General features: G+C 42.3%; 1 protein-coding gene across 1 annotated transcript in view; it reads right to left on the bottom strand.

Moving 5' to 3' along the window:
- The window catches only part of akap12b (A kinase (PRKA) anchor protein 12b), a 46,018-nt gene that overhangs the window by 18,653 nt on the left and 14,982 nt on the right, over nucleotides 1–12,383 (bottom strand). Inside the window, exon 2 of the mRNA XM_071516787.1 lies at nucleotides 6,487–6,562. Within this exon, the coding sequence (XP_071372888.1) occupies nucleotides 6,487–6,562 (76 nt within the window). The remainder of the gene's footprint in view (nucleotides 1–6,486; nucleotides 6,563–12,383) is intronic.

Raw genomic sequence — 12,383 nt, forward strand, 5'->3', positions numbered from 1 at the left:
GGAGACGGAGAGGTCCTAGGGGGTCTGAGAGTCCTGGTGGGAGCCTGCCATGAGTTTGACCTCATTACAGTAACTTTAGGCCCCGATCACCTCGGACACTTTTTTGAACGCTCCCGTGCCTTTTTTTTGTTATTTTAAACGGCTTGATCGCGGCAGCCATGCATCTCCAGGTTGATTATATCTCAACTTTACCCTCAGTTTCTGCGCAAGAGTGCCTGAAGTAAGCCTGTATGGCTCTCTTCCTATTTTGCACCTAAGAGAACCTTACCAAGTTTCTGATATTTCTAAGCACTTGGCTTATCTCGACTTTAGCTGTGCATTACGTCAAGGTAATCCTCCACTCGACTGACCAGTGAAATTTCCCCAAAAGAGGGACTAAACATGAGGAGAAGACATAAACAATAGAAGTCAGAATGGAGAAAATGATGATCATGAAGTTGATTTTAGTCGCAGAAGATACCATGACAGAAAAAAATTGCAGCGCCTATATGGAATTAGCTAATGCTAATTTTAGCCACTGAACAATCAGTAACTTTGTCTTGTCCATTTTTATTTTCAACAACATTATCTCCTTTGTTACTTCCAGTTAGCTAGCTAACGCTAATTAGATAGTTTGCAAGTTGTTGTCAAACTTTTGTTGCATGGCAACGGGAATGATGTGACACTCTTTGCGTCTTTTGAGCTGTTGTTCTGTTACTAGCGAAACTCATAGCATTAAATGTTTGGTGTCTCTTATGGCCTTTAACATAGTGCTGCATTCTAATAGAGTTCTCCTATCCTCATTTGCCCTGAAGCAGTCTCTTTAAAGAACCCACTTCATAACAAATGACTACGTAAAATATGCTGCACAGATGAACGTAATTGAGCTACCGACTGCACAATGATGGATCTTGAGGGACTGAAGGGCTTTAAAGCACTCAGATCTCCAACTCTCTAACGGCTTCCTCTGGGATCACTTCCATTCTATTAGGGTAATCAATCTTTCTCGTATCTTGCACCAAGCTGATGGATACAGTGTCTGTAGACATACAAACCAACAACAATAGAACTCCCTCCAGTAGTATAAGTACAAAAAGATGCACAGGGAACATCTTGAGTGGAAACGTTGACTGTAATGAGTTTCGTCATTTGGAGTGAAAAGGGAATACGGGCAGAACACCAGCAGTGAAGAGCCAGCGGCTGGGCTGCGTTATGGGGACTGTACAGTGTGAAGCCGTATTGGCAGAGATTAGACACAGCTTAAGTGAAGGGAGCGGTCCCTTCCACACGCATGATGGAACGTTCTGGCAACATGTCATGTCTGTCCCACAGGGCCGAGCCTGAGTGAGTCCATCCTGGAATGGAACCACGGACACACACACACAGACACACACACACACTGCTATCCAGGTCTTAAAATTTTACACCTGCAACAAATAAAGAAATAAAAAATAGCTCATAAAAGAAATACACAGAGACTCATATATACAGCATTTCAGACACACCTGGGCCAAACAACATTTGTAAATAATTCTTTTACATTTTAACATATTTGGAGTGATAGATAGTGGAATTTGCCACAGTGACAGAAAGTTTGGACTCTTTGAAAGTCTATGCACTAAACTTCTCTGAGATTGCCAACTTGTTGGATTTGTGCACATACATATCTGAACCCTAATGTGGTGAACCCCACCCATCTGGTCCTATGAAACAAACACAAATATTTTGTTGCAAATTTGACCAAGGTCTGATGTCAGTATTTATACCAATAAACATAAACTGTGCTGAACACGCTCACACAACCACACAGTCAGCGTTCTCTCGTTCTCTCTCTCTCTCTCTCTTTCTCTTTCTCCAGCCTAGTTCCAGAAAACTTCATCTGTCCTGTCTTGCAGCCTGCCAGCCATCTGGGAGGGACCGGCGAGGCTCGGGCCAGTGAATTAGATCAGCTATGATGTCATTGCACCCCTGCACTTACACCCCTGAAACTAGCAAGCCAGACACACATACACACATGCACCCACACACACGCAGGCACACAGAGCACACGGTAAAATCCTCACGACCGATCTCACAATTACTAATGGGATTAACATATGAGAAGATCACAATGTTTCATTTTAATAATAGCTTCATTCATTGTTGCCCAACGCCCATACAATTACATCTGATGGGAGATGCTGGTCTGACTTCGACAAAACCTGGATGGATGATGCATCTTCGCACTGTGTTCCAGCATTTAAAAAATTACATTGACCTAAGCAGGGTGCTTTAATATAAAGGTCAATTTTTTAAGTAAAATGTGATATCTTGGACACCACTAGTCTGATTTTGATGAAACTTGGAGGGACGATGCATTTTGTTACTGCCTGGCCCAAAGGATGCCTGCATCATTCATGGACGCCGACATGTTTCACTTGTTTTAAGTCTCCTACGCTCTCCTTATCTATTTTTTACTTTTCCCCATCTCTCTCCCTGCCTCTCCCTTCTCTTCAGCAGTTTTTTGGAGTGCTCCCCTCACTAGCTCCATGTAATATTTATTCAGTTCCTTTCTGACGAATAACCCGGTGTAAACCCAGCATTCCCAAACCCTGGGCCTCCTGTCTGTGCTTTCTCAGCTCATCTGGCACCCCAAGCAGGTTAAAACAAACGTTAAGAATTATTTGCAAATACTGTTTGACCCAAGTCAGCTTCTTTGTTTTATACATATCTGAGGGGCCTCCGAAGATTAAATCCCCCAATGTGTGGTGAGGTCAGTCTCCATAGGAGAGGAATGAAGCTGGCCCCATGCACACTTCCTCTTTCCCCTTCCTTTGTCCCTCTCTCTCTCTGTTTCCTCTGAGGCTGAATGGCACAGGCGCCTGTAGACCAATTAAACTATGTAACCGTGGAACAAATATAAGCTTTTTGGGTGCAATACAGTCTGAGCTTGGATTCAGCTGTTTTGGACCGGCTAATGCTTAATTAACTAGATTAATGTCATGCATTTTCAGGATTTACCCAATAACACGAGTGCAATAGTATCCATATCCCTTTGCAAGGCACAATGAGCTGATATTAACTAGCAGGTTCTGGGTCTGTATATTCAGAAAGTTTCTCAGAACAACTGATTGGAAAAGTAAAGCCACACCATACTTTGACAATGTTTAAGCTGAAACTTTTTCACTACCTTTCATGGTGGGATAGAGCAAAATATTTTCTCTGCAATACATATGCCTGCCTTTTGCTTTTTTACATAGAATCAGGCAATACTTATTTGATTTTCTCAGTATAAAATGTCTAGACAATTTTATTTTGGAATCCAACATTTTTGATAACTTTTGATTCCTTTCTGATGGCTAATACTCAGTGCAGATGCCAAAGGTCGGCACAGTACCAATAGATATCACTTTTCAATACCAAGCACTTCTAGTTACTTAACATGACTGCATAAAGTTATGCTGACCTAATATAAATTGGTGGTGTCTAGGTGTCCAGTCTTTATGAGATTGTGTGTGTGTTTGCTCATGCGTTTGTCTTTGATGTGCGGCCTGTCCTTTGTTGTTTTTCACTGTTATCAGAGATTCCTCCTCTCTTCCTGTCTCCCACGATGCATTGCTGTCTTTATCAGGCTCCACTGGCGGCACAGCGGTGCTGGGATGCGTTCCCCTCCATACCTTCCACTCCCCTATCTTCCCCACCTCCCATTGTACACCTCCCTTCCTTCCACTCCCTTCCACTCCTTTAGTCTGAGGCCTTGAATGTCTTTCACAACTTAATTTGTTTTCTGTTCCATGCATCCTGTTTTTACTCCAATCTAAGACAGGTAAGGTCGCCAAATTTGCTCCTTTTATTCTAACACAGAACAGTAATGATTGAAAATGAATAGAGAAGTTGTGGTGAAGAGCCAGTTTTGGAATCTAACCTTGTTCTCTCCCTCATGTTGAGCATCACGCCTTGTTTATTCTTCAGTGTAATTAATGTTGTTAGTGTTGCAACCAGGCAATGGAAACACGAGGAGCTTTATAACATCTGCATTCAGTTGTGAAGAAGACTTGTATTGCTGGCTGATCCGTTTACCTGATTTTGATAGACAACCACAAGCAACTAGTTATGTCTCTGGGACTGACATGCAGGAGAAATTCTTAAGAGGTACAGGTAATCAATGCAGAGAGGTTTGGGTGCAGGATACCCCCTGCTGTCTGACGTATGCAGAACCATAGCCTACAACAGACATAACTCCGACCATAGGTGCAAAAATAATCAGAAGAGGCAGCTGCAGACTTTGTGGACAACAGAATAAACATACAGACTGACAGACAGAGAAACAAGCCGAGAGCGCTCAAACTGGCTCCCTAAACATTCCAAACGCAGTTCCCATTCACAGCACAGATATGATCGCTTTCTTTTTCCTTCTGTTTCTGGCTTCATCTGTCTCGAGGGAGATATACTGTATATTCTGAGTGTAGAAAATATTAATCAAACCTGGTCTTTCTATGAAATAGATCCGTTTATGCAGGTGAAAACTCTGACCCATTATTGATCGCAGCTATTAAATTCACTTCAGTCATAAAGGGGTAGAAGATGAAGTGGAGGAGAGGATTTTTATGCCTTGAGACCAATGAGAAATGGATATTGCAAAAGGATAAGTGTGGCCCTTACATTTTCTACAGTCAGTGTACTGTACATGCAAATCATTTTAAGTGCCTCTAATTATATTTGGAGAAGTGATATCATGATGACTTTGCTGTTATAGCCTACTGGCTACAGGCAAACTGATACTCTACTTCACTGGTGCATAAAAAGACAACATGCAGCACATTCCAATACATTCTCGTCAACTTTTAACATTAACTTTTCAGCAATGCTCAACCTTTGCATACTTATATGCAGAAATGGAATCTTCCATTTTCTGTGGTATTTTGGTCTGAGTGCATCTCTATTGCTTCCAAAATTTACTACCACCATTAACCAGCGTGACGACGTGGTTTTGTGTACATGAAAGCAAATGCTTTCAGTGTCTGCAGATTCCATTTGGGCCTGCATAAGTCTACAACAGCTAAACATTCCTGAAAAGTGAAATATGTGGTCCCCCCCCCCCCCCCCCTTCTGTCATATATCTCTCCACAGAACTAATTAACTTCCAGTACATCTCCAGAGAAGCAACTGTTTCAACAACTGAATTAGTCTCTACTAGTCTACATACCACATCAACTCATACGCTCTGTATCTCTGTCTGCCCTAAAGAGGGGATAGGGTTACTCTATAAACGGACAGAATCGCTTCATTAAATAGCTTATTAAATAGGTTATTTGACAGAGCGGTATGTGACATATCTCTGTGTTTTAAGTAGTATAGGGTTACTCCTTCCCCTGGGCCACGGCGTCTTATGAAGTGGCGCAGGTTGCTTTGTGCGGGGCCCGGGTCACGGCCTGCTAAATATTTAGGGAGGGAGAACACGCCTCCCAGCCCTCCCAGATCGAGGGAGACCCGTCAGAAACCGCCAAGAAAATAAACAGACACACGCAGGTCGCTGCAGGAGATGCATAGTGCAGGTTGGTGCACATGTTAATTTCTGTGGGAAAATGTATTTGACGCTATGTATCACTGGTTAATGATCATCTGAGATATTCATTTCAAAATGTTCCCAAGTCCTTTTTGTGTCTCACAGGAGCACAGACTGTCCCTTTAATGAAGAAGATCTTTTTGATCATCTCATCACTATGCAATAAGACGATTAATACATCATTGATACATCTGTGTGTTTGTTTTTTTAACGCACAAGAGTTCTTTCGAAATTATACAGCACAAAGCTGACTGTAGCAAGCTAAGTAAAAAAAATGGACACAGAGGTAAAACTGCTGTTATTCTAGTTGTGCAATGGCAAGCATGTGCCAAAAACATGGTGTGTCTTTAATTTCATGACAGATTCAAAGCGATATTTCCGAGGCAGACTCTGCCATGAATTTGCACACACAGGGATGTGAGCTAAGGTGAAAATGTTGTGGCATCTGTTCTGAAAGGCAATATCACATTAAGACCACATGGATGTATTCATGAGCAGGTATTTATGAGTGGGTTCACGTCAACATGCAATTTCCTAATGGATTGAGTAATAGCAAGATGAGAGAGAGGGAGAGGGAGAGAGAAAGAGAGAGAGAGACTATGCTGGGTATGTGAGTGTGTGTGTGGCTTCTTTGTGAAAAACCCATGTAGGTGTCCCTTATGTGTTGACAGAGGGATTAGTTTAGGATCAAGCGGCTGTTGCAGAGCCATGCCGACATCTGCAGACCAGAATCCTGAGAGAACACACATATTCACACACTCACACACACACTAAAACTGACCCCACACAAACAAGCTCTGCCACCGCTGAAGAAACAGTAGAAAATCCCAGACACAAACACACACAAACAGTGTCACTAGTTATCTGACAGGCAAAGAGAACAGCACACAGAGTCACACACTGTAAATAAACTGCACAGACGGGACAGGCACGCACACACACATGCACACACGTACACACACCTTCTGCTAGAGTGTTGTCCTCTGAGTGTCCATTCAAACTGGTCAGGCTGGAGATCTGTCCATTCTTCTGCAGAGACTGAGGGAGAGATGGAAAGATGAGACACTTTGAGTCAAGCACCCGATCATTGCTACACACAATCTAATAGCATTAGCATACAAAGGGACACATGAGTGTTCAGTGTTTTGCATTTTGGGACCATCACAGGGTTGAACCGGTGACCTTTCAACACCATGAAGCCTCTTCACCAGAGCACTTAAACAACACTTACCACCACACACTCTATAATTGTTTTCAAAAAGATGAGAATGAGCAAATAAATGCCTTTATCTCAACTGACCCTTTTTATGAACAAAAGTTGCCAGGAGGTTGTTAGAACCTTAAACGGTGTGTGTGTGTCACACTACTCTACATGTCCATAAATAATTATTTTATCAGGTAGTAAAAATTTAAAGAGAATTGACAAAAACACCATGACAAGGACCAAAAATGGTTAAACACATCAGATCACACAAACAACACATCATTAAAATCTTTTTTACTTGTTCTCTGAGCACGGCTGATTTTTCCATTTGTTCACATTCACAACAGCAACTAGTTACAAAAAACAACACACTATGACATTATATAACACTATGATATTATATATATATATGATTTCAGAAGGACAAATATCACAGCAAAACTATAGGAATATTATAGGAATAATTGGGTGCAGGATGATACCATAGGAGACAAAAATATACCATAAGGTCACAATAAACTACCTATTGAGTACCAGACACAAAAAAGTCCCTATAGGAATATTATAGGAATATTGGTGATACCATAGGAGATTAAAAAATACCAACTATAAACTCACAACTGAGTACCACATCATCCCCATAGGTATATTACATTACATTATATTGCATTACATTATATATATTGAAGTGATTTCTTGTTAACAGCATGTTAACAAGCTGAGAAGACGCAGCCCGACTCACTGCACTCTTATCAGCGGATCTGAGTCCTGCCAGAGGCTTTTTGGGCAGCGACCAGCTCCTACTGACAGCGGGACAATGCGGGCCGGGCCGGGGCTTTGTGTGTCCGGGCCGGGGGAGAGGGAACCAGAGCCTCCCCACAGAGCCGCTAATCTAACTAATGTAGGACTCAGGCTCCATTCCCAGCGGCTGAAGCTCCTCCAGGAAAGCCCTGAAAAACGACACCACAGAGGAGACACTCTGCTGCGGAGACACTCTGCTGCGGAGAGGCTGGAGGGATGTGAAAGAGGGGGAGAAAAGAGAGAGAGGGGGGGGGGGGTCTGGTCATCATGATGAGTGCTGTCCTACATGTGGGTGTAACTGTTTGGGAGGAATACAACAAAGACCAACGCAGAGAGGGCTGTGTGTGTGTGTGTGTGTGTGTATGTGTGTTAATGTATGCAGAGAGACAAATACAGAAAGAGAGGAGGAGGAGAGAGAGAGAGAGAGAGAGAGAGAGTAGATTTCCTTTGGAGATTAAAATGTTTAGATTGTTGAAATGTATTTCAATTTCAAAACAAAATGTATTCTTATCATAAAATGTGTACACACAAACATGTTGATGTATACACACAGCTTGGTAATCAAGGCTGCATGCAGTCTTAAATACCGAGCTGGATGCTTTTAGTTGCAATTATAACCAAGGAAATTCCCACATTTTTGTTTGCTTTTTATGCCTGTTTAGTAGATTGCTCAAATCAGAAGCATGGGGTTTGAAAGAACAAGAAACAGAGCAGAGAATGAATCAGTGAAAAAAGAACAGCCAACCCTTCTACTTGGCAGGACCATAGAACATTGAACAGCTCACGGGGCGCAATGAACATGAGGCAAGAGCTGTGCTGGAGGCCTGAACACACACACACATGCAAAAGCGTGTAACTTTCACACAGAGGTGGATGGTTGTGTCATTTATGTCCCTTTTAGGTTCCTGGGAGCGTTGATCAGATTTGGGTGTGAGCCAGCAGCTGACCTCAAGACCCCCGCTGACCCCGCCCTTCCCTCGCCTACCTCATGACTGGCATTCCCAGCATTCCTTGCCCTCCTCACCAAATTCCACAGATCAGGGGCAACCCACACCCAACACCTGACTCTAACCCCCCCCCCCCCCCCCCCCGCCCCCGACACACACACACACACACACACACACTCCTCACCCTTCGACCACCTCTGTCCCAAACTTACCTCATCAACCCCTCCGACCCCCATCAAAATGCCACACCTTCACCATATTCTCACCCCGGTAAGACACGGGGCCTGAGGCTGGGAGCTGCTCCTCTCCTCGGGACATAAATCCCATCAGAGGAACGGCAGGAGAGCTTGGAATGACAGGGGGGAGGGGGCTTTGGGGACTGGGAGTGAATGAGCTGTATGGGGCAGCGGTATATATTAGGAGGGGTGAGGAATTCTATAAGTGCATACATGTGCAGGGAAATGTGGGACGGGGATCTTAAAATGTCTCTCCTCCCTGTTTAGGGTAAATTAGATATGAGTGCTGTGGAGCGAGCTCAGTCGTGCCTTTAGATTTGGCTCAAAACGTAAAGAAAATAAATGTAAACTCAAAATATCATATTAGTTTCAGTAAAATTATATGACATCAGCTTATAATTACACACCCTCTTATCAAACCATCCAACACAGTTTTCAGAATGAAGACGAATACACCATTAGATGATCTTACATAAGTACGGATACTCTTGGGGGTCCAAAATATATAAAACACTAAGGCTCTTTGTTATGGAAGCTTAAACAGCAGGTCTAAAATGTTAACCTTGTTTTAACACTGAACACATTTCTTCTTTAGATAGTTATAAGTAAATAAGTGGATTTTTCTCGAAAATTCAAAAGTTCCTTACATCTTACCTATAAAGAAATGATTGAGTGAAGACTGTTGTTGTTATTATAAGAATTCCAGTTTCAATTTACAGTTTGAGCATACTGAAACTGAATTGACCCCAAAACTGATAGGTGCAGCCTCGCCTCAACTGCTCTGAATTCCTCTCACAAGTTCCCAGAAAGACAATGTCGAAGTTTCACTGCCAATTGTGCATTTCTGAACTCTGCATGGTCGCGAAAAAACAGTCTTGAAATTATACAGCTGAGCTGACTTTGCCACATGGCCTTAAAGACAGACATAGAACCACTGAAACAGTGCAAAGAGACGGTCACATAACAGCTGCTTAACAAAACAACAGCGGGGGAAAACAGCGGCGATGTTTGTTTGTCTTCCATGTCATCTGATCATATTCAATTCAAGCTAATTGGAAAGCATATGGGCAGCATTATTTTAATTTATAAATGCTTATTATTTTTTCCTTTTCGCAGCATTCCAGTGTCTATATTTAACTGGGGACTGGACAGAGAGAGAGAGAGAGAGGGAGAGAGGGAGAGAGAGAGAGAGAGACAATGTCATCACTTAGGTGTGACATGAGGCCTGTGCGCTCACTTATTCACTTATGTGGCTGCGTACAGGCCTTTGCGCAGGTATATGTAGATTTAAATGTGTTTGTATACGTCTACATGTACATGCATATGTTTACATGTATGCTCTGTTTAATTTATACGCAAAAATGCACCAGACAAGCATCAGTAAACACGTCTTGTTCCAACCTCTCGACTTATACAGCCTCCTCAGCTCTTTTCGCTTGTTCTCTGCTCCTCTCTCACTCCTTCTTTTCCCTCTCATCTTCATTTATCACAGCAGGCAGTAGCTAAATACTTAAGAAAGATTCTATCTCCCTCTCCCTCTCTTCAGCCTCTTTCTCTTGAGTGTTTACACATCCGTTAGATCTTAGGTGTTTGCCTGCCAGCAGCTCTGCATGGCACTTATAGAACATGCTGACTCACCATCAGACTTAAACAGTACTTGTAAATAATTTACAGTTTGTTTTACCCTTCTTGTATAACCCAGTGGTTGGGTTTGCTACATAGGCAAATACAATGAGTGACAATGAGTTAAAGCTGCACTAGGATAGATTTTCATGTAGAAATGCGCCCATCTCAACAGCTTAAATCACAAATTGGGGCTACAGCCGAGAAAAGCGTCCCATCCCCACTAATTGAGATGTCATAGATTTGCGCTATTAACCCAAATGAAATATGTCATCAGGTATGGTCACTGGCGGGAAATCTAAACACACAGAAAGTGAAAAATTAATCAGTCCTTCAAACTTTCAAAATTCAAATGTGCAAAGTTATCCAATGCAGTTTTAATCACAGACAAACATTTGAAAGTCAAATCTCACACAATCAGAAATATTCTGATGCACTTAAGCCCCACCCATCTGTTTCTACGAGATAAGAATTACCTACAAATATTAGGATTATTACTGGAGGAAAGGTTTAATTCTCCCATCACCCTTTTCCTCTGGTCTTTTCTCTCACTTTTTTAACTCTTTCTATTTTTACTTCAATCTGTCTTTTAATCCTTTTTCCTCTCGTCTGCCTCTCTCATTACTTCTTGGCTGCACTTCTCCAATCATCCAGACTCCAAAAGAGGCTCCAGCAGAGAGAAGACCTGTTGTCTCCTAAATCACTCCACAAAGGCCAGCAGAGGAGATTTATACCCTTTAAACCAAACACAGAAAGTAGGGGGAGGGAGTCGGGGGAAATGAGGAGGATGATGCAGCTGGACAATTACATCTCTAACCAGACTGTCAATGATCTGGTGCTAAAACCTGAGAGGCATGCGAGCACAGTGATGATAAATATGGGGGGACATTGAAGGGGTCCCCAGCAAAATGAAGAATAGACACATTTACTGTTTCATTCACTGGAATGATATCAGGTCTTAGTATGCCAAAAAGAATATTTTGTTTGGAGCAAATAGGTCAAAATAAGTAAGGAAAAAGTCTCCCGTGACCTCTGTGTAAATCTGATTTACTCAAATGAAATAGAAGAGGTTTATCTTTCCAGTGTTACCAAATAGGCTGCATGGATATTTGTGCTTCACTTCAAAGGACTCTGAAATTGTAGATTAAATTGATTTAAGTGCTTGCGCCTATGAAAACGGCAGGTTTTTCTTGGGTCTATGGTCTGTATTCAATTATTTTTTTAATTATTTTTCTTCTATATTTAGCGTTTATGTTTTTATTTATAGCTCATATGTTATCTTGTAAAGCACAATGTAACTCGATGTAATGTGTTGTTAGGTGCTCTATGAAAAAGGTTCTCATTATTACGCTTTCTTTCAGGGGCGCATTCTGTAAATCTGCCTGAGGCGAAATCTTCAAAAGTGAGCAGATATCAGGTACAGTAGGCTAACCTTTTCCAGCCCAAGAGGGAATTAGCAATAAAAGTCAAGCATTACACAGAGCACAAAAACAACAAAGTGGAAAGACAAGTCATAAATTCACTCTCTATCCATCTGGCCAACATGGTCGTTTAATCACCAATTTATTGACCATGGCTCAGTGCAACGCTACTGAAAATGTAGAAGTAAAAAAAAAACCTGACTGTACAACAGCAGAGGATCTAATTTCTACCTAGCTTTTAAATGGCTAATCTCTTAACCTCGCACACATTAAGCTCCAACCTGTACGTAACAGAAGTCAGTACAGTTCAGAACAGCTTTCAAGTTTGCATTTTTCTCATATGGACGCACATACACACACACACACACACACACACAGTGAGAGATAACAGGTTTAAGACTCCCTGTGGGGTCGTAGTTTGTCCGTGACAGTTAACCTCACGACCTCTGACCTCCAAGGTGTGGATAGAGTCCCAGAGCAGAGGAAAGGAGTGGGGTGGGGGGGTGGGGGGGGGGGGGTTGGGAATGAAAGGAGGAGAGATAAAGACGGAGGAGAGGAGGAGTGAGAGGAGGTGAAAGCAGAGATGTGGAGATAGAGGAGAGAGATATAGGGCAGCAGAAACAGAGA

The sequence above is a fragment of the Centroberyx affinis genome, unplaced genomic scaffold (assembly GCF_046629955.1).
Source record: "Centroberyx affinis isolate AG114_WGS23_722 - 3 ecotype Tasmania unplaced genomic scaffold, CSIRO-AGI_Caff_v1 ptg000431l_1, whole genome shotgun sequence".
In the NCBI taxonomy this organism is placed as follows: domain Eukaryota; kingdom Metazoa; phylum Chordata; class Actinopteri; order Beryciformes; family Berycidae; genus Centroberyx; species Centroberyx affinis.